The 23,719-nt window shown below is 39.0% G+C and overlaps 1 protein-coding gene across 1 annotated transcript; it reads right to left on the reverse strand.

The window, feature by feature from the left end:
* Nucleotides 1-850: 850 nt before the first annotated feature.
* LOC112453710 lies at nucleotides 851-22,054 on the reverse strand. Its single transcript, XM_025014617.1, has 10 exons — nucleotides 21,925-22,054; nucleotides 10,792-11,133; nucleotides 10,086-10,463; nucleotides 7,567-9,461; nucleotides 6,945-7,197; nucleotides 6,167-6,826; nucleotides 4,621-5,082; nucleotides 3,686-4,153; nucleotides 2,849-3,466; nucleotides 851-2,590 (listed from the first exon to the last, which is right to left on the reverse strand). The coding sequence occupies exons 1-10, from the start codon at nucleotides 21,925-21,927 to the stop codon at nucleotides 1,139-1,141; spliced, it is 6,531 nt and encodes a 2,176-aa protein (XP_024870385.1). The 5' UTR covers nucleotides 21,928-22,054; the 3' UTR covers nucleotides 851-1,138.
* Between the last annotated feature and the right edge of the window lie 1,665 nt (nucleotides 22,055-23,719).

Genomic DNA, 23,719 nt, shown 5'->3' on the forward strand with positions numbered 1-23,719 from the left:
AAAATCAGTACCACTTATAAATTTCCCGAAAATTTCCGATGTATTTGTACATATAAATTACGTATAAAATTATAAAGAATTTGTAAAAAAATCCAATTTTTTCTTTAAACAAATGAAGATTCGTTGGAAGGACTAAAATATCTTGCACTGGGTTTCGGGTTGCTCATCAGGGAAATGAGAAAGGAACAAAATACATTTATCTTCTTGCGTTCTCGCGTCTTTATTAAAATACTTACACGCTTAACTTACACGTATACTACACAGGTATGTAGTTAAATTAAATAGACTTAGCTCCCTATACGGGTCACTCGCGCAAGTCGAGCTTCCGCGCTTCGATCTCGCTGGAAGGACGCCGGCATACGCTCGGCGCCCTTTTTATAAGTACGCGTCGCGACGGACGATCGATTTGCCCCCGGCGACGCGGAATTTCCTTCCCAGAAGGGGACGTCCCTTTTCACGACTGATATCACGTTGGTATTTCGCTTTTAACCCTCCGACACACATAATTTGCCGCGACATCTTGAGCGATGCCTTATCTCCCAGCGATAAAATATCTTCTCTAAATGAAGGTGTCTAGGGAGAATATTGATCATTCCTTACGTGTATGTGGTGAGATGGAAACTTGGTGATCAATTTAGTGTTCTGTTATTGCGCCGTAATTCAGCTGACATTTTTAGATCAAATATTAATTTATTTTTTATAAAAATATTACTTTTTTATTGATGATTTAGTGTGTAATTAAAAGAATTCTAACACGAAGCGCAATCTCAGAGAATATGAAGACATAACTGTAGTTTCGGACGTTAATAGAAATATTAATTTTTGAAGATTCGATTTGTTAATACGATATATCTCTATCAATAAATAAAGATTATGCAAAAAGTGCAAAAGTTAACACTTTTCTGCCCGGTAAAATTTCAGTTATTTTTTCATTCATATTATTTATTCAATTCTTATCATATTGATGTTGCTAAGTTACTCGTTTTACTGCATTTCTCAGCAATGACAGATATTTAATAAAGAATTTTCAAGATTTTTGCTCGTCACATTATTTGTTTTACTTTAATTTGTTTAAGAACCGGACAGGAAAGTGCTAGAGATAATCCCACAACCGAATCGACGAGTCGTCGAATTTCCCTCATCTCTTCATAATATCCTCCATTTTGGGCCTCGTCATCACGCATCGACCTCTATAGCAAATCTCCGTCATGTGAGACACCTTCGTAGTAGTCGAGGTTCTTAGGACCTTGCCCAACATTGTGGAGTTTGTTCTGAGCACGTTGTTTGTTTGTCTGATTGTCTTCGTGGTCGTCGTGGAAGGCTCTGTTACCAGGGTCTCTTCGGACAGTACCGTGTTCGTAGTTGTATCTGGAATTGGTGTGGTTGATTCGAGAGTGGTAGCGTTCTCCTTCGTTGTCGCTTCCTGCGTTTCTTCGGCTTTCGTCGCGTTCTCTTCAACTTCAACACGTTGCGTCGTGGAAATGTCCTGCGAAGAGCCAGTCGTGCCGGCTTTTCGATCGATCTTTTCATTTTCCTTCGCGTGCGCCGAAGCGGTATCATTTAAGTTATAATTATCTGTCTCACTTTTAGCTGCGATCACTTTCGCCTCTTCCTTCTCACCCTCTTCGGCATTCTTCATGCTGTCAAAGATGGCCTTCACGTAATCGGTGAGCGTTTTCACGTTGCCATTGCCTTCGTCTCGCGTAACAATACCGGGGATAGTCGTCGTAGAATACGAATTCGACGCAGTTTGCGACTTATCGAAGGACGGGTATTTTACTTCGCTCCACTTGACCCTATGATTCTTCGGATGCGCTTCGTTTTCTTCGACGTTTTCCTGCTTCTTTAATCTCATTATATGTTCTTTCTCTTTACCAATGGCACTCATTTTTCGTGTCTCTTCCTTCGGGAAGTCGATCAGTTTTGTTATGCTACCCTCGTCTTTGTTTTTTCCTGATCTGTCGGGATAATGTGGCAAGTTATATCTTTGTTTAAATACGACGTTTTCCAAATTATTCTGCTTGTCTTCCTGAGAATTCATGTTTTCTTCCGGCTTAACTTCTTTTCGCACTTCAGTTTCTTCTTGCGACAAAGTTGTCGCTTCCTGGGACTCGTCTTTCGATCCGTTTGAATTTTCATTTATCGTTGTAACGCGTTCTTCGTTAATTTTCGGTATCAGCGTCGTATCGATCGGTGTGTAATTTTCCTTCAAGGTTGTAACTTCGCCATTATTGGAAAAAACGTACGGCGTCGTCATCGGCGTCGTCATGGGTGTCAATATTGTCCGGTCGGGCAACTCCGTAGTGATCGGAGTGACGCGAGTCGGGATGGAGACCTCGTCGTTCTTCAGCATCTCCTCCAGGAAATCCTGAAGCAGCGATTTCTTGGTCGATTCTGCGGCCATCGCGGTACTTGCGGTGACAGTCGTCGCAATCGGCTGGGCAGTGGTGAACCTCGAATCGTGAATCGGATTGTACTTGTATTGATCTTGAACCAGGCTGTTCACCGCAGAGTTGTAGTGTTGAGATTCAGCGGTGACGAAATCGTCCACAAGAGGTCTTACCCGCACGCGAACTTTCCTTCTTCGAGTCTGAAAGATAAATGTCCGACTTATTTTATATCTATTGTCTTCTGATGCAGAATAGAATATCACAAAAGGTGGCTTATAGTAAGGTACTTAAATATCAATACTACATTCGAATTTATTATTACTTAAAATAAATTGTGTATTTTAAAATTTACATAATGTTTAAAATTATAAAATTAAATTTTAAATATTAATATATGTATATATAATATTTAAAAAATATTCGATTATTCTATACTTTTATTTTATAGAGTAATTTACCTTTCGACCAGGAAGAGAGTCAGGTTTTGTCACCCTCGTGTCGTTGCCTATCTGTTCCGTAAAGTTCTTGCTGCTCGTCCAGTCCCGCGATCCTGGCAACATTTCCTTATCATTTCGAGTTTGATCTTGAAGTACTGTCGTCGACGAATTTGTCACTGCCGTCGTGGCGTTCAATTCCTCCCTATGATCCTGCGCGGTCGTCTTCCATCCGAAGCCATCGATCACCGTGCCCGTGTTATCGGCGTCATTCGCATGTTTCTGATAGTCGGAAGAAACGACCATCGTCACCGACGACTCCTCCGGCCCGGCCGTAATGATCTCGGGCGTGTTTTCGTTCTCCTGATCGTTGCCGGTTCCGCCTCGGCCCCTCTTCGATTCACCGGGCACGCGATTCTCGGCGAAGCTCGGCTGGAACGACGTCTTCGACAACTTCGTGGACCACTGACTCTCGGCGCCGTAAATGTCACCTGTGGAGTGCGCGCTCGCGTCCGAGTTCACGCGACTCGAGTGGCTATACTTCTTCGGAATACTAGCCAGCTGGGTCTGATCGTATTCTTCGCGTTGCGATAGCTGCTCCGGCAGATTGCCGAAGTTTAGAACAAATTCTTGAGGCGGATACTGGAAACATACATTCACATTATACTTTAGCAGTCTAAAGAAGCGAGTCACATCTTTTAGAAAAATATTGGAAACAGTTTAGCCGAATATTTAGACAGTTTAATAAATTTTTACATCAGGAACGAGGAAAAATGTTACGTTTCATTCTTTTTTCAATATCTGTTTATTACATTTCATGTTTTTGCTTCACAACGCAATCCCGTCAGAGAATTCACTTACGTTTTCGCTGTTCTCCTCGTAAAACTGTGCCGGTCGATTCTGATTCGGCACGAATTGCGGCGCGACGTCGAAATTGTCGTCGTAGAGAGGCTGTTGTCCGCTCGCCGTCACCGGCAGCTGTTGCGGCGTTATTCGAGGGTAGTTTTCGTCTAGCGGTAATTCGTTGTTCGCCTCGAGGCCGGATTCTGTGGTCGTCGTGGTGCGTTTCTTCCCCGGCCGGCGAACTCTTCCTCGTGTTCTCGTCGACTTCGGATCGTCCAATCTCGTTTTCGATTTTGTAGTATACACGGCATCGTCTGGCATCGTCGTCGCAACAGGTACCGTTTCCGTCGACGTGCTCGTCGTCGTCGTCGTGAATAACTTCGTGGTCGGGCGACGGCTCGAGGTCTGGTATTTCGGACGATTTTTCAAAATATGAGCCGGGCTCGATTCTACCGCCGTCTCGTCGTTGGAGAAGATGTGCTGTATCTGCGGCGTGTTTATTTATTTTTATTTTTCAAGCGTTTCAGAAGGGTGATTTCGAGTGCTTTCTGCGCGATGCAGTGCGTTGAAGAGAAAATTGATGGAGTGCTACGCGGAAATTTCATTTTAAAGTATCCGATGAAAAATACTTTTTTGGACAATATTAAAGCGAATTGAAGAATTTTAGGTATCGAAGATAAGATTGATAGATTGTTATACAAGAATTTATTTCTAAAATACCTAAAAAAATATATATAAAAATCTAAAAACTTATATGCTTCTAAGAATTACTATTTTTTATGAAAAACTATTATGAGCGACATGTTCTGTTAGTGATGACAATTAGTATAAACTCTTGATTGAAATATGAGAGTTCTTTGAAACATCACGGAAAAGATTGTTGTTTAAAAATTCATTTTTTTTTTGCATCTAAAAAGTTACTCTTTCTTCTCCTGTTATTTCGCGAAACGTACCTCGGACAAAGCAGGTCTATATGTAATGGGCGCTTGGTATCTATTATCCACCGGATGCACCGGGTGCGCCGGGTGCGCTGGTTGGAAATTCGGTGGCCTTATAAAACCGTAATCGACGTCCTCCTCCACCGTGCGAGCTGTCGTGCTTGTCGTCGTTGGCGGTATGGTGGTGGCGACCAGCCTCTGCTGTTGATTTGCGTGTATTTTTATGTACTCGTTACCCTCGGTTTGCACCTGCGACCCGTGACTTTGAGGACGCGCGCGTGTCCTAGTCCGAAGACGCTGACCGGCGCCGCGACCGGAATCGTTGTTCACCGCGCTGAAACGCACGTACTCGTCCTGGGAGTTACGGGGTCGCGTCTGAATCGCGGAATCGTGATGCGTGCGACCGCCTCCTAAGCGAGCTCGAACTCGTTGACGTATTATTACGGGCGCCGGAGTGGTCGTGCTAGTTGTGGCGATCTGGGACAGAAATAATTATAACGATATTTAAACTCTGGATTTAAAAAATATTAAACTTTATATTTAAATGTTGTATAGAAAAATATATTTGTAATATTTTGTATGGAACATTTCTACAGTATGCTATTCTTTTTATGTATCAATGGCATATGATATCTAATTATTTATATGCATGATTTATAATAATCGATTATAATTTATCTCATTGCTGGTAAAATTTCAACGAGAATTTTGTCACTTAAGGAGGTTCTACAGATACTCTCTAGTCAGTTGAGAGATGAAGAGAAAATCTTCAAATTCATCGGTTCTAAGTATTCATAAAATATTTTCGTGAATTTTGATGACGTTAGAGCTTATATCATACCCATATTAGTCGAAGCGAGGAATAATTAAAAATATCGTGTAAGTGCTCCTTTGACTCTGGTGGCTTATAATGGAAGAAAATGTGGTAACGTCGCGAACTTGACAGTTCTGCTCATATGACCACGGTTATTTCACAATTTCACATAATTCTAGAGCGAGTATTCTCCGTAAGCGCTCGTAAACGTTAGGTGCTTAAGTTTGAGGTGCTGTCATACTGTGGTGCTGTACTGGCTGTACACTTTTCGCGCGGGTGCAGTCGCTGCGACATTGCCAAATTTCCCTTGTTATTCGAAGCACGCTACGTGAACTGTGATATGGCCTGTTTCAATAGCCAATATCACAAAATTTTACGCGATAACCCTTGTTTTTCTCGATATTTCTGAAAAGCTTAGATTAAGATCTATAAGAGCTCCGTTTTTTGAGCTTTGGTGGGTCGCCTTTATATAATTAATATCTCGTTTCCTGTCTCCAAGAGCCCCTCTGCCATATGTAGTTTATGTTAAAAACTGTGATTTCAAAATTCATTTTTGCAAATTTTTACACGGTAAACCGATGCTAAAATTTTTCGAGCACTTTTCTTGCATCTCAATTTACACGTCCATAAAGTTTTTTCCAATTTTTAGATACATCCATTATCTGTAGAACCTCCTTAAGAATGTTACTTTAGAAAATGCAACTACATTTATATAACGTTACACAAATATTATTTTAGTACACATACTTCGATAAGCGACGGCTCTGTAGAGGGAATCTGCATGTCGTAATCCTGCTGCTTGCTCTGTTGAAGCGGAACGAAGATCGGTGATGCATTCGGATCAGTCTCTATCGCGGCACTCTCGATCTTGCCGTCGTCATTGCGGAACGAATTCTGCCCGCCGACGTTGTAATCCGGCTGAGTTTGCGCCACGTTGACCTCATAAATCGGGGAATACCGATGTTCCTCGCCGGGTGTGACTCGCCGCGATTCCACCGTCGTCGCCAGATTGTAGTCTTCCTGATAATGCGGATATTCCTTGGGTCTCTGGGAAATCGTTTGGTCCGGTGAATTCTCGTTTGCAACTTGATAATTGAATCCATTTACCGGTGTTTTCTCGAGTCCCGCTTGCTGGTAGTCACCATTCTGATCGTACATCACGTCTTGATGCTGATAGCGCGCTTCTTGAGGGCGATTTTGCGGGTAATTCTGATTTCTGGCGTAATCATCGGACACTATGGGCGTGCTGTGCTGGACCTCGCGCAACGCCGACGGGTAATTCTCGGTCTGCATGGGAGTGGTCGGATAATTCTCCGGACCAGAAGCAGGTCCACTCGGCGGTGAGTACGCGTCGGGAGATGCGTCGCTCTGCGGGTAGTTTTCGTAGTTAGCTCCTTGGCTTTGAACCTGGATAAGTTTAGAAAACAATATTTATGCAAACTCCACGTTTTCTTTTTTTAGAGGAATCCTAATCTTGATATTAAGAATAGTGTGAAGAATAAGTGGGATTAAAAATTAATCATACCGCGGATTGATTCGCTCTATCTCGATTTCTGTGCTTCTGCGTTCTGGATGCTGGTCTTCTTTGTTCTACCGCGTTATATTTCTGCGTGGTCTCCGGCGTCTTCGCCTTCGTTGGTTCGTAAGAGGACTCGCGATATTCCTCCGTTGTGGTCGTAAATCTAGATTTGGCTCGATTGTGCGTCGGTCTTCGGGTTCTTTCCGTTCTATTAGCAGGTGCCTGGGTCGTTCTGGGTCTTGTAGGTACATTTCTGCCTCTGTGCGCGATCAGACGTAATTCTAATATATTAACGTCTTACTGACATGTATGATTGAAAAATTTTTATGCTCTACTTAGTCTTAAACCATCAATTTAGATCTAATGGCATAAGAGTTTTTATGTGAAAAAATTTTATGTTTTCCATATAAATTATGTTACGATGCGTATCTTGAACACCAATAAGGAAATCTTGAAAAATAACAGAGATAAAAAGATATGTGAATTATAAAATCGAGGTTAATAATTGTAAATATTTTTAAAAAATTTATTTTTTTAATTTATATAACGACAGTTATTTTATACAAAAAAATTATTATTTAAAAAATTATTGCATAGAAAATATAAATTATAATAAAATCACACTCACCTTCCTCGTGGCCTGTAAGTCGTGGAGTTTATACGAGTAGTCGTCGTCGTTGGCGTCGTGGTCGTGGTTGTCGTCGGTGGTGGCGTCGGAGCGACAGGAAGATTCCTCTCTTGCTTATCCAACAAGGAATTTACTAAGCCCGGCAAGTGCGGAGAGATCGGCGGTAATTCCGCTGGTAAATTGTATTGCGTTGGTCCAACTGGCCCTCTGACGTCATTGGCGTCGTCGTACGATTCGCCCAGATTAGACTGGGAATGATACTGTTCGGCGGTATTGTATTTTTGAGGCTCTCTTTGTTGGACAAGCTCCTGATTGATAAGCGCCAATTGGGCCGCTAGATCTTGTTCTTTCGCAGAGGTATCGTGCGGACTTACTGACCTATCCTGGAAACTCGGTGTGTTAGAATAGGACACTTCCTGTCTATAGCTGGCTGTCGTCTCGATTTTTGGAGGCTGAGTAGTAAACTTGGTTTCTTGTTCGTGGTAGTGCTTCGGTTTCGTCTTCGTGGTCGATTGTTCACCGTAGTATGACGTGCTGCCCACGGAGGTCGGCTTATTGTCGTAGTACTGTCTAAATCTGAACTTTGAACTTGAGGGCGGCGAGTAAGTGGGATCGTACTTAAGGCTGCTGGATTCCGGGGAGAAGTTTTGATCGGTCGAGGAATCGTAGGACGCGGTGGTAGCGATGGATCCGCTGTGATCAACGTCGCTGTAAGAGTTCGGCTGGATCACTGGCGTCGGATTAGGATTCTGTTCGTCCGTCTGGGTGTTCGGTTCCGTGGATGCTTCCGACAGATTGTTGACAACGACGGAACCAATGTGCGGCGCCGGGAAGGGAATTTTAGAATAACCCGGGGGCGGGTCGAAGCTTAGCGGAGCGACGAAGAAAGGCAGTTTATCTACTTTGCGTTCCACTCTGTTGTGATCGATTGACGACAAATAGGGAAGATCGAACTTCACGTAACCGTAGGGCGGGTCCAGGTTAGACGGACCCACGAATACCTGCGGACTATTGGGACCGACGTTATCTAGAACGGCGATGGTTTTCGCGTTTCTTAAGAGTCTCAAGACATCGGTAACCTTGACGTTATCTACTGGCTTGGACGTTGGACTGCCCATGTAAACGGAGAGGGGCGGCTGATTGGGCGACGGCGTGGTAGTGACCTCGCGGTAATTCGACTGTTCCTGGTACTGATTGACCCGTGGACGTTGCCTGCCGCGAAGCTTCTTGATTCTGGCGGGATCCGTGAGGTGCTGGCGACGCCCCTGGTCGCGGATCAGGGCTTGGGACTGGGCGTTTTGGAAATTCGGACTGTTAGTTCGCAATTGATCCTCTTGTTGACTTTCCAGAATCCTCTGCTGCTCCAGCTCCAACTTCTGCCTTTCTTCACGTTGCCTGGCTTCTTCCTCGCGACGTCTGTCCTCCTTGACGCGAAGTTCAGAAAGCCGTCGTCGTTCGAGCTCTTCCTGCCTCTGCTTTTCTCTAGCATCGCGAATTCGATCCAGTTCTCGTTGCCTCGCCATTTCCTCCAGCCTTTCCAATTCCTTTCGTTTCTTATCGGCCTCCTTTTGTCGCAACAGTTCCTGTTCTCTCTGAAGGGCCTCTTGCTGCAATCGCGTCTTCCGTTCAAGCGCCTTTTGTTCCTCGTTTAATCTGACGAACTCTTTCACGCGTTCGTCCTTCAGGAACTGCGCCTTCTCTTCGTGTTCTTTCTGGATCTGCTGCAGCACTTGCCGCGCGAAAGTTTCTTGATCGGGCGAAAGAGAGGTTTGGTCGATATTTCCTTGATCCCGTTGCTGATGCTGTTGGCGAATGGGATATTGCTTCCTTCCGCGGTTTCTTTTCAGTTGACCTCTTTGCGCCAACGTTTCCGCCGGGACATATACTAGTTGAACCTATGAGATCGCATTTGCTGTTGTTAAATTGTATATCTTTAATTCTGATGTTTATAAATTTTTTAAATGATAAAAATAAATGCTAATTTTAATATAAAAGACTATTGGATTTAACGAATAAAAAATCCAACGATATCTTATTCATAAAATATTTATTTAAAATTGGTTTAGTATGATAAATATATTGACGTAATTAAATTTTATTTGTGTTGAGTTATTACGTATTAATTACATATTGCATTATTACATATAACAATTATTGAAATTTTCTATTATATCAATTATTGTAAGTAGTCTATTGTAAGTGTGATAGAATATCAGATAATTGAAATTTTTGCACTTATTTCTTTGTAAGATTCATTATTTGCTGAAAGTAGTCATTATTGTAGGTTACACTTTTGTGTTTGAGAAACCAGATTAATTTATGATCTCGTTGCACGCTTAGTTCCGGTTTCGCTCGGTTAATGTATAAATTTTGTGTATTCTATGCACGCTCTGATTCTGTTTAATCTAACGATACCATCGCAGAGAGCTAGAGATGCACATGTAAGGATTGGTCAATAGAACTTGATATATCTGATGTCGGAAAGAAAGCAAGCTGCATAAAGGTTTTATTATACGAACCTCCCCTTCATCGTTTCCAATCAGAGAAGATTGCGGTAAACCTGGACTCGATTGTTCTTTCCAACGTTTTCCTTCGTTCGTTTTCGCTACGTAAGCGTGCGGTCCTTCTTGCGTATCTTCCACGTTTTGTTGCAATACAACTTGACCCTGCACAGGCAAGTTCGATAGTTCCTGATTCTGATAGGTCTGACCCGGTCTCTGGGATAGGAAATTCTGTGAAGGGTGTACCGGCGGAAGTGCTCCCGAGGACGGATGCGGGGGTACCAAAGTATTCGGCACTAATTCGGGTGCCGTTTGCAAATTGCCTAAGGAACTCTGAGGTAACGCTTGTTTCTCAGCTTCGGCGCTACTATAATCGCCGGGCAGGAACGTCTGAGTCTAAGTAAATGAAGGCAAAGAGAAATAAATGAAAAGAAACTGAAACTTAATTATACAATTTCGAATTCTCATTAAATTTAATAAAGCACCTGTAGAAGCAAGTACGTTTAATTGTGGAAAATTATGTTTTTCATACAAAAAGTTTTTGACTTTATTTTATTTTTCAAATATAAACGTAGCTTCAGATTTTAAAAGCACATATTATTTGATAAAGTAAGTTGTAAGAAACATAAATTCTTGAATTCACTAGTAAATATTTTTTATTAAAAAGAAATAGATTTAAAAGTATCTTGCATTCTCCGCATTGATGCAGCGGAAATCATTTTACCTGAAGAAGTTGCTGCTGAGCTTTCAGCTGCTGCTGCAGCAGGAGGAGCTTTTGAATACTCTCCTGCGTCTTCTGCAGCTGAAGCAATTGTTCCTGGTACTGATGCTGAAGGGCGGGCGGTAACGCGAGCGTTTGGATTGGATTCGGTAAATGCGTGCTACTAGACAGAAGCCCGCTTTCCGCTTTACTCAGCGACAGTTGAGCGGATCCCGGATTAGCCAGAGGAATCCACTCGCTGTTAGAGGTCTGTCGTGACCATCGCTCAGCCGTGCATCCGCCGAATCCGTCTAACAACGTTAGGACGATGAATACCGCGGTCGGCGTCAAGCACCTCCGCACAATCTAAAACCGACGAAATTGATTAATTGGTCGTGGGACGCTAAGTAATTAACTTCGGCGACGGCACGTACGCTACGTTGACAATGTAAAATCGCTTCGATTGATTTTGCACGGTGGATCTGGGTCAACATCGATGTCGAATGGTTCGTTTTGGTGTAATATATATATTTTTTAACGAAACACTCTCGTGCGCTCGCGTTGCGTGTTGTAAATGACGTGAACTTCAGTTTCGTAATACGGGGTAAATTGCGTATATAAACGATGCATAAAATTCTAAATGGGATTCCATTTAAAATTCTGCCACGAATCGCCGATTGTTTGAAACCAAGTTCAATAATCAAAGGTATAGAATTAATTAAATAATTAAAATTATTTTTTACATATAGAATAATAAACAAAATTATTAAGAAAATAAATGTATTTGTTAATAATTTTGGTAATAATCGAACAAATTTATCAATAAAAGATATATTTTATTATAATGCGGAGATAGAATTGTTTTCGTGTATTAGGGAACAGGATGCAAAGTGCATCAGAGGGTAACAGACAAAACGTGGTAACGCTCTTCGTGCGGAAGTTAACAAGAAACCAACCGCAATTTCACCGCAGCTATCATGATGCGAATAAGTAATCGAGATCATGGACCAATGAATCGGTCACGACTTTATGGTTTTAATGGAACTTGCGGTTTCATAATACGACAATGCTGCGACGAACAAACGCACGCACATACACAATGCTATTAATAACTTCCGATATTATTTCTCGCCAAACGTTTTATAAATCGCTTTCCGTGACGATTAAAATCTTCGAATGAATTATTTCCTCATTGAGGGAAAGTTAGTATTTTACGGGCAAAAAGGAGAGATGTTTGACGTGAAAATAAAATTATCGAAATTTATTGTTACATTTAGTAAAATAGTAATTAAGTTAATTACTATTTTAATTAAATTAAAATAATAAATAGTAATGTCATCATCCACTATTGAATAATTTTTGTTTTAATGTTAACACAGAGAATTCCTATTCTTATTTTTAACCTCTCGCTTAATTAAAGAATAGAGAATCGCTTCTCGTTTAATTAGTTATATAAATTTTGATTGATAAGAATAGATTGTCATTAAAGTTGCACATATCTCCTGTTTAATTAATTGTATAAATTGATTTTAAATATCATATAAATGTTTCCCACGTTATATGCAGTCGGTACGTAGATATAATTACGCGATAAAATTTATATGTCCTTTTCGAAGAATATGGAATTAAATTTTATCTTTATATATTTATACGTAAGAAAGTTTAAATTTGTATTCTTCTATATATTTATACGTAAAAAAGTTTAAATTTGTTTTTTCTAAAATGGGAAAGTTTTATACTGATGCGCAACATTTCTAATATTTTTTATGTTTGCAATTGCCTTGTTTCGTACACATCGCGAGTGATCGATCGATCATCTCGAACAGAGATGCGAATGACGCGTATTATTGCGTCGGAATAACGCAGCGAATGTTGTTCCGATATCTGCTTTCGATACATTTTTGCCTTCACGTTATTTACCGCATGCTGACGTATTAATACTCTATTTTCCGATATTTACATCAAATGAGTGATTGGATGAAGAAATAAATCGTCAACGAACGTACGTAATATCTGACAGGCACGATATCCGGTTTTATCTTGATTTTTAAATACATAATATCAAATACATATGTAACATCAAACTAAAGTGGTTCCAATAATAACGCATCGAGCATGAATCATTAGGCATAATTACGCGTGTAAAGACAACTTTCACTAAGGCTGTTGCTTATGTCTATTTATATACATGCGCGAAATCCGATATACCGAGAAAAGTTGCTAGTGATTTTTAACAACTTGTTAGATAATAACTTAAATTTTATTAATAATTATAAGAGCATTGAAACGAAAGAGTTTAATTTGCTTCAGAAACCTTATAATCGTACGGTTTTATATTGCTTCATAATAACGCGATATACATATTTCGCAGGAAATATTTGAAGTGTCGGGTAACTCCAAGTGAATAGTGAATGTAGTCGGCCTTCTAGTTGCGGACACGGAAAATGTAGAAACATGCAACGTATTGATCTATTTTACATCCGCAAGTATATCGATGGAATCATAACCATTCACAAGCATAAACTTAAAAAAAAAAGATAATTCTTTTTTTATTATTTAACTTTTTGCAATGTCATGGGCAGTATTTGGTTTTAATATCTACAAATTAGTTAAACTATTAATAAATAATATTAATTTTTTAACTAAACCATTTGAATAAACCGTAACTAATAAATCTAATAAGCATTTAAAGCGAATCAAATCTCATTATTTGCTTAAAATTGAATTTGTTACAGTTACGTTAACATTTGATCTCGATCAGATGTCCTTTCGCCTATTTAATACATGCACAGAGCCCGAAAGCGATTATAATTATCAATACTATTAGATTATGTTATTAATAATTGTTTAGGTGACGACCACAAAAATGGCATTAAAATTATTCCATTAATCTTATTATGATTAATTATCGTGATTATTATGCGACGAACGTTATCATCGTTAGGATTATTAATATCCACAGTTGATATCATCATTGCATGTTACCTGCGAGTCGGGAAAACTTCTAGAGTGCGACCGGAGCTAACGAACTGTGAATCGCATCAAATAGCGTACGGCGATTTCTAATAAATGACTCGACTGTGACTACCCAATCTTACGAGATCGTAAGTTGCCAGTCGAAGTTTTTACGAAAATGATGATTTATGGATTGCATGAGTAACTATGCGGCAAATAAGCGTATGCGGTAACAAAAAATGAGGAAATTCTACGTCGATGACTGTATGGTGACTGTACTTTAATGTGTCGAATTTTTTTTGTAGCATAACGTGCAGCCATCGTTAATCTCGGAAAAATGTTTCGAGTGGCTAGAACATGTTGAAGATCACAATCACGTTTCTTGATGTTATCGGTGCAATTAACGTTTATACAATGATATCATCAGTATGATGATATCATCGACCGGGTGAATGCAAGAATCCGCTAGTTCCTGAACCATACGGTAATTTTCAAACGCGAATCGGTCAGGTCTTCGTGCTACTGACATGATTTTGATTACGTACCGCAAGCGTATCTATGTAATTTTCATTACGGAATATCGCGTGTCGGACACGCCGTGCGATTTTTCTGCTTTCTTCGCGATTTTTTCCGAGCGCATTCCGACCGGTCGTTTTAGAAACGAATCCATCGAGTGTAAAATAATGGCGCGATCCGCGGAAGGGCTTCTCGTCGAAAAGAAAAGAAATCGATCCCGAGGGTATGAGACCGTTCGCTCGCACATACCACGTGCATGTACATAGCAATGAAATTCCTACGAAGAATTATCGGCTCGTCGTTTGGCGAAAGTACGGGCAATGAAAAATTCACTTCCAAGAGGAAGAACGTACACCGTTCCAATTATGCGAGCAATATATGGTGCTCTTAGATAGATAGACTTTATTTCGTGTCCCCTCAGGATTTGAAAGGCGTTTTTCACGAAGAGAACGGTCCCAAACCTCTTACAAACATACATCTTATTCTGCATATTAACATATGTAGCGTTTTTTAGGGACGTACCCAACCCTTTACACATACCTTCACGTCCCGACCTGACCATTACGGCCCTTTAGAATCTTTTTCCCTTCCTCCCTTCGTCGCTCTCTACCCTTTCCCCTTTCCTTTCTAGTTGCCCCCTTCCCCGCTCCTTCTTATCCTACCTCATTTCCCACTCCTCCCTCTTCTCGCTCTATCTCCACTCTCTGTCATCTATCCAATATATGGTGCTCTTATCAACTTCAATATAATATGTCAAGAAGAGTCATATTGGAGCTATATAGTTGACTAATTATAAAATCTCTAAACATTATAAATTTTTTAAGTTTTATTAGAATATTTGATTCTTGATATTGAAAAGAAACCACATGAATATTTTTTAGTTATTTGATATTTTTTTCTCCTTAATTCCTAAATAGAATGTTATTACTACGCTTGATACTTAGTCAATCCTAAAATAAGCAGTCGGCATGTTTCCAGAAATGCAAGAATTTTCTTTAAATTACATTTGAAAGTACGTCGTCCTGTGATGATAGTTGTACCATCGTAATTCCGTTTTCAATCCTAGCCGATGGCTTCTCACGCACACCCAGCCGCGGGTGTGACTGAAGTTATCTGTTTGTGGCCGTCGAAAGAAATGACTTTCTCTCGGTTGGTGGAAGTACGCGTAAAGCATTGAGGGGCGACATTCTCTGTTCTCGCTGCGCTTCGCTCGCAACATCGTGCAGCCAATGCCGCTGGTAATGTGTGCAATTATCAATCGTTCATGTTCGCCACTCATGTTCGCCATACCGGATCAGAACGTTAAAAAGGAGGTCGAGCACCTTTCTCTCAACGCGCGAGGAAGCTAGCCCGGGTCCTCAGATAAAGGTGCGGTCTTGACATCGCCACTTTTGTTCGACATAATGGCGCTTTTAACAGGTTGAACGATAAGATTAAATTAACATGACGAGAAATTATGCTACTTTCTAGTTCTTTAAAATTCCAATAAAAGATATTCTTAAAAATGCATAATGTAAAAGGATAAGATTGCTAACATTGTATCGAGGGGGTCAACATTCGATTGATATAGAAATTCGAGATATATAATTATTATTGGTGGAAAAAATATGTGTATTGGTATATTTAAAATATTTCTCTCTTTAAAAGATAAATTATGCTTTTTCAACATTTTGTTTCTCTACTGAGACTAATTAACTGTATCAAAGTATAATGGTTCTTGTAAATTAATAGCATACCTATCTAAAAGGCATATTGCTTAACACATTTTTTAATTTTACTAACAGTAACTATATAGTTTGTTCAAATCTTTATTAGTGTTTCATGTCAGTAATGTTTGTGAAAAAAGAATTTAGAACGATTGACGGTCTCTTCATTCATACGAATACTTCTATGTAAGTCTTATCTAAGTCCTGAAAGTCTTGGGAAGGACGAGTATGGCGAGACACATACGCGAGTGTGCGTAATTCTATCGAACGTACCTATCGAACGTCTGTAAAAATGGCATATTCGCGGCCTTCGGAATTTCACGCTCTACTTGTACATACGTTTGCACTATCGGATATCCACAGTCGCTCGCGAACTTTCGTTTCTCAGATTTTTTCGAGAGGGTGTCCGTCGCGTCTAAGAGGAAAGTACTGGCGAACGATATAAGTTTCGATCGAGTTTCATGTAAATAGGCTTTACACGCAAGTACAGAAATAACGATGCATTGCGCGATAGCATCTTGCAGTCGTAGGACTTATTGGAAGACATATTTCGTTGTTGTGGATTATTTATGAGTATATACGTTACGGCTCTGAACTTAATGGCTATGTAAAAAAAGTTGAATTAATAAATTAATTTATGCAAATGCATTATTTATAATAAAATATAGTACATCTTGATACATATATCTTTCATAAATTACACGAAAAGCTTTTTGATTAAAATTTTACTTGGATTATTTATTTGTCAAATTAAATTAAATTCTCCTATAGAAAAAATATATTATTAGGACTTACTAAAAAGCATTTTATTTACTGTTTCCATTTTATCGAAGAGTTTCCTTTAAATAAATCGATACTTAAATCTCAAATAAATTAAGTTTTGTAATAAGAGATTAGATTAAATTATTTGAGAAAATAACGTTTGTTACAAATATATGTTTCTCTAGAGATCTGTAGTGTATCGCTCGAATCATAACATCGTTCAATCTCATTATAATTTCCACGAGCTATTGTTCTTTCTGCATATAACAGCTGCGGCAAATTTATCTGATGAAGATCCGCATGCAACATGCAGGGCAATAATACGCAAACGAGCGATTGTTTTCACTGGGAAAAGCGATGCCGCGAATATCCGGATATTTGCAGATTCGTTTTCTAATGGTTGAACAATCGCGCATTTATTTCTTAGCGATAGATACAACTTTATCGTCTGAAATACTCGTTTCACGTGAACGTAGGCCATGTAATGTGCCTCCCAGCAATTCTCTCTTGATCTCTACTTGATCATTTCCCGTCACCGGGAAATCACCGACAGGTTTCACATATTCGATCCGGTCGGATGGCCGACGCCTCATCGGCGTGCCACTTATTGTCGCCGACTTTCTTCGGTGGTGTTCCACCTTTACTTTCGCCTTCGAACTTTTGGCTCCCACTCGTGCGCGCTGCACCGAGACCGATTCGGACGGCGGTTCTCCGCGGCTATCGCGATAGATCGCTTACTCGTGCGACTTCCGACCATAAAAAGAAGCAAGCAACACCGAGCCGGAAATGAGGGAAACGTAACGTGTAACGCTCGACGAAAAGTCGTGCGATGTGATATTCAGTCTAGATGTCTGGAAGACAGGAGTAATATGTCTATCTGATCGCGCAAGAGTATTCTGTATTTTTCTTTCATTCGAAGATCGTTCCGTTTCGTTCGAATAAGATTTTGGATTTAATTAATCTGAATCAGTCTCGTCATCAACTTTTGAGACACGTCGCGCGACCGTTTGGACAATGACATCGCGTCGTCGCGAGGTCATTATCCTTGAATAGGATACACCTGTGCGACAATGACTGAGATGAGATTAGCGCGGAGGACGATTACGGAATTAGTCGCGCATGAGTCGCGATTGTGTGCATTGTTCACACGCCGTGTGCGAGTTTTTATGAACTATAGACGCGGTAGGCACACAGGGAAGTATCGTGACATAACTAATTCTAACTATATCAAACGAGTTTTGTCAGCTTTCTCGTCTTTGTTTGCAGAAGAAGACATAATTAACTTCGTTTAAAGGATCTATATTTCAGAAATTCTGTTCCTACACTTGTCAGATAATTATGCTTAATTTATCATAAAACACAGCAACGTCTTTCTTGCCGCTGTAATTTAAATACCTTTTGCGCTTGACAAAACTTTTATTGCATAAGAATCGTGTTTCTGCATACTTTTCGCGAAAGAAATTCTTTCTCTCTTCGTGACAAAGCAAAACTTGCTCGCTTGGTGTTAACAGCGTGACGCGTGAGTTCGTCGCAGCAAAACGTAATTAAGAAGAGCAGTGGAGATCGCAAATTTTTCCTAGTTTCATTTTGCTCACGAGAGCGACACGCGATGGAAGTATTAAGCAGCCGGAGGCGGAGATCTCTTTTCTTTGCCTGGTTACGTGCCACTTAGTTCGAACTTTTGTTGCAAGAATTTCCGCCTACGGCTGACCTTACAGCATAGAAAAACTATTTTGACGTCATATACCTCGGCGTGAAACTTTGAAAATACTTTGCAGCTTTGTAGGATTTATAATGTAAATTTAGATACTACAATAATGAGTCGCATCACAGTATTTTTTTTCTGTAATTAAATGCTTAGAGTTAACGTTAATAATATCTTAGAAGATTACGATATATTGCGCTGAAGACTTAACGATTGAAATTAATCTTCTTGAAACACGTTAAAATGTCATATTAAAGGAATATTAATCGTATTTATTAATACTACGTTAAGATGTCATATTAAAGAAATATTAATCGCCATTTTGTTTTGAAAAATTAAACATTACATTAAAAATCATTTTATGGTTCACTTATTCCGTTCTGAATACTTTAAATTAATTTTAAAACACTCGATCCGAAAATGAATTGCCTTCTCTCTCAAGACCATATGCGGATATTTAATTAATCAATGAGCGCGTGCATATGCATTCGTTATATCATCAATTAGGATTAAACATATACGAAGGTACTTGGCATGCTGAATAACGTCATGCACAATGAATCTGCGGCGAAACATGAAATTTGTCCAATTTAGGAAGATAAATTTCGACCTAGTTGCATATAAATACGAGCATAATGTTTAATTCCATTCTAAATTAAAATACAAGACCAACACATATTAATTTTAGATCTGTTATGCAGTTATTGCATAATACCGAGTTTTTTTCAAAGAGGTAAAACTATATACTGTTGTGTTTACGTTTTTTTATTATGTAATTTTTTTAATTGCCGCATTCAATTTCCTACAAAAAGCGGAATGTTAGTTTAAGCTTCTGTTCTTTCGTATGCAAGAGCTTAAGATACGGAATAATTGAAATCATATCTTTCTCCTAATGCTTAAAAAATGGATCTATAAATTTTAAGACAGAATCCTATCTAAATCCTACATAATTTGATGTTTCTTATATTTCGTATATGAAAATGTCAATTAGAATGATAAATTTTACAAAGGCAATTAATTTTTGTCAAATTCTATTATCAGATTAGAATGTATTTTTCAAGGTCTTTCAAGTAGGTATGTATATCTTCTTGGAACCCTTCGAGTCTGGGTATCAGATTAATATATTTAAATGGCTTTAAGACAGAAGAAAAATGCACAGTTTTTATATAATCAGAGATGGAATGTTTTTCTTCGCCTATATAGATTGGACAAATTTCACACCGCGTGATGGATGCAAGTAGGCCGCGAACTATAATTCGGGCATTAAATCACGCGATCGGAGATTGAACTCATATTCAGATTTCACTCGAATACTCCGTTGAAACGGCCCGGGCCGAGAGAAAGGAGACGCCTCCTCCATGGAAAATCGAATAATAGGCAAAAGTCTTGGAATTATCCGCCGGCGGGAACGAAATGCGGGTCAGTGTGTGAACAGCTCTTCGCTCCTTATGCCGCATTTCAGGAGGTCAGCGACCGTCTTTCTTTCTCTTTATCTCTCTTATCGCTTTGCCATTCTTCCCACTCGATTCGCCTTATTTCCCGAGGAAGAAAAAATAGTTAACCGCGAATGTCTCCATTTTCACGCAACACTCGTTGGTTATATACCTATATTTATCGAAGTTATACAATCTTGTCTAACTGTGCTACCTCGAACGAGATTTCAATACTCGTGGAACGTGCTTTAAGGAAGAAAAGCGCCGACGATCGTTATCGATACGTGCGAAATGACATTTCGCGTAAGAACTTGCGCTGCTTTCTCTTTCCATTTTTTCCTCTTTCTTCCTTTTTAATAGACTCGGCGATCCTTAACGCGTTCACGTCGAATGGACGCTTGTCGCTTAATTTCGACACGCTTATTAAAACTTGATACAGTTTATATTTTTTTGCCACATTGTACGTGATCGCTTATTTGATTTCATAATACACCGCAATTCTTTAGTAAGATTTGTGTTTAGGCATGAAGACTTGAATACAGACTGTATTCAGGATAACCATTAATGCGAAAAAAAGAATAGTAAATTACACACATACTATGACCCATACTATGACGCATACTATGACCCAATTATAGTTGATTGGACGGAATAAGTATAAAACCTATGTCTTCACATGTGTAAATTTTTAAGGTGGAACGATTTATTGATATTATCTGCAATGAAATTTTTTATTAGTTATGCCTGTAGGGAGATGTTTTTACTTCTCGAATGTTATCGCTATTTAATATCCGGTGGTATTTCTTAAGCTGTTTAGTAGCCGTAAATTATGTACTGTGAAATTTTACAGCATCAGCATGCAGAGCGTAAGTTAGAAAGCGTAGTAATGCGGGAGACGCATCGACACACTGGTCTATTTTACAATTATCTCGCTGTTCGAGAGAAAAAAATGCAATTGCAGATGTTTTGGATATTTCGGATTGCTTCAGTATGTCGAAAGGGATAAATTAAAAAAATTACATATATATTTCGACACCGTTAGAACGACTTGCAAAATTATGGTTCTAAAAAATCTAGAATTAAACGATATTTTATATATTATTTTATATATTTTATGTATTATTATTTTTTCTTCGATATTTTCTCTAAAATATAAGCTTTTTCTCGAAAAAGTTGATGAAATAATTTACAGATGGAATTACAGAGACTCACGCGGAGTTTAAAAAAAAGAGATGGCTTCAATATTTTACATACAGGTGTACTTAAATTTAAGTACATTTCAGTACACTTGAATTTAACTTAAATAATTATTTAAATAGCATGAAATACAAATTTTAAGTCATATCCACACTGTACACGAAATAAAAAGATTATTTATTGTAATGAATAACAGTAAGTTTACAGCTTCAGAATTAAACAGAGTTAAACAGAGTTTTATTTTCTAAAGAGGTCGAACACTAACCAGAAACCAGAAACTTACTTTCTACTGTTAATTACGTACGTTCTGTTAATGGAGGTGTATAATTCAGCAAACTATAATCCATGCAGATTTATACATGCAGATTGGATTCTCTTTGTGCCAATTTTGTGCAGGAAATTAAATAGCCATTTATTTTGCCATTCGATGAACATAATAAACGTTAAAGTGATTAACCTATTAGATCTTATACTTTAGAAAATTTTATATGAAACTAATTCTTTTAAAAAATTCTTTTATTATACTCGATATTTTTTTAAGAATATGAGTTAATTATCGGATTCTTATCATATATATACATATATCAACATAGAAAATTCTTTTGCATATAAAAGTAAAAGATGCCGCAAAAGATAATTTCCTAAAATAACTTTCTAAACATGATTAACAGTAGAAAGTAACATTCCTTGATATTTGGCTTCCTTAAAGAAACGTGTAATTATACTAATTTAGTATAATAGAATTCGAAAATATTCTATATTATCTATTATTTTTTATATCTATATTATAGTCACAAATTATTAATGCTGCAATTCGTGCAAACTATATAGAGCTGGAGGATTTTTAACACACTACAAACTTATACAATATTCGCGAACTCACCATTGTGCAGGGTGGCTGTACTTCCGCACTAGGTCACAGCACCACCCTCGACCTACTGTCGATTCCTCTCGCTTCTTTCTCTCTCTTTCTCCCTTTCTCTCGACACCTACGAACTTCACGAAACGATACCGCTTTGTTTACTGATCGCGTACCCCGCACTCGTTCACATTGCACCACCGGCACACGTGTCCCCTTACTGTACCCCGATTTTATCGTAATTGGGACCCAATTATCCTGTCACTTCGAGTCGTCTCCGTTCGTCTCACAAGCTCGGAGCGAAATTGTCGAATGTTATACGATGTTTCGTCGACACGGCGGTACACGTGCGGTCTTAGGAACACGAGCAGTTTGAACGGGCTGTCCCAGAATGGACAGGCTATATAGATATCCCCTCCAGAGAACGACGGGGAACTCGCGGGCAGGAACCCGGGTACCACCGTGATCCAGGAGAAAGCCTCTCCTTCGATTGGTCCCACAATGTTAGTGCACGCTGGATATCACTTCGAGGGATGAATTTCAGCTGGCTTGTATTCAGAATTATTGTCCCTGCCCTATATCAGAATTAATCCGAAGAGACGGTTTTCGAATAATTTTGAAGTTATTTTCTTTTTTGACCTTTTTCGGGAAACAAGATTCTAGTAAATGAATGCTCTGTCACATTATAGAAATATCGAAAGAAAATTTGTTACACTGTAGAAAACATCGACAAATTTTGCTTTGGATAAAAGAATAAGTCGTATAATATGGAGTTGTATAATATGGAGATATATCTTTCAGAATTTATGGCAGTAGGAAACCATTTCCAAAAGCTGTATCGACAATGAGTATTATTTATGGATCTCCGTTTCGTATGAATACAGAAAAGCTGGAAATCATCGCGCTATCGAAATAAATCATTTTCAAATTGCGTCCCGCGATATTAACATGCACTGCTCTGATTTCTTTTCGTGGCGATCCAGTTGCGCATCATGTTTGAAACTCGAACTGCGATGTTTTATGCATCAGATACATTGAATGTCCATATTGTAACTCATCGATCAGAAAATAATAGATGCCAGGTGTGATAGATTTGATATTACTCTGTTAGTATTTCATTTATGTAGGTGATTAAAATGCAAGTATACATGGCGTTTTCTTCATTATAGTCTGGTAAAGAGGGATTTTTTACAAACTAATTAAAAAAAAAAGAATTTTTATAATAATAATAACACGTTATAGTACGAGAGTATACACAAGACAGGTGAAAATTTATAATACACTTTATACATATACCGAATACAAAATTTTTATAAAGTATAAGATATAGCAGACACAAAATTATTAGATTTTAGAGAACACTTTCCACTTTAGCTTTATTACTTAGTTTGTGTAGGAGTGAAGAATGGGCGGATATTGACATAAAATTTCAAAGCCTTAACCTACTCCGGTAGAGTGTTTGCAGGAGAACGTCAAAAGTCAGATGGAGCATCAAGCTTATCTTAGACCTTAGAAATACAACTTACAATACGGATCTACAGATGTTTTCTACATATGCGGTACATTTCAAGTTACAAAATTTTGTACCAATTTTTATAATGATCTATAGATCGTCTATAGAATGGGCTTTATGATAGAGAGAGAGAACTGCTCCGCTTCGGCCAGAGCTCGCAAGGCGAGCGAAAGAAGTGAGAGGCGAACGGAGGTGTATGCGTGTTACTCGTTCTTATGCAACTTCTGATTGGAATCGTGGGTCAGTCAGTTCGTCGACTCTTACGGAAATATGCGCCGACTGCGCGATTCTCTCGCCCGCAGGAAG

Source organism: Temnothorax curvispinosus, unplaced genomic scaffold (assembly GCF_003070985.1).
Source record: "Temnothorax curvispinosus isolate PA1 unplaced genomic scaffold, ASM307098v1 QBEX01004614.1, whole genome shotgun sequence".
Lineage (NCBI taxonomy): Eukaryota > Metazoa > Arthropoda > Insecta > Hymenoptera > Formicidae > Temnothorax > Temnothorax curvispinosus.

Coding starts and splice junctions, on each gene's coding strand:
- LOC112453710 (XM_025014617.1), bottom strand. Junction 10,464..10,791: donor CTCAGCAGCAACTTCTTCAG/GTAAAATGATTT, acceptor TCATTTACTTAG/ACTCAGACGTTCCTGCCCGG. Junction 5,083..6,166: donor CAGAGCCGTCGCTTATCGAA/GTATGTGTACTA, acceptor TTTCTGTCCCAG/ATCGCCACAACTAGCACGAC.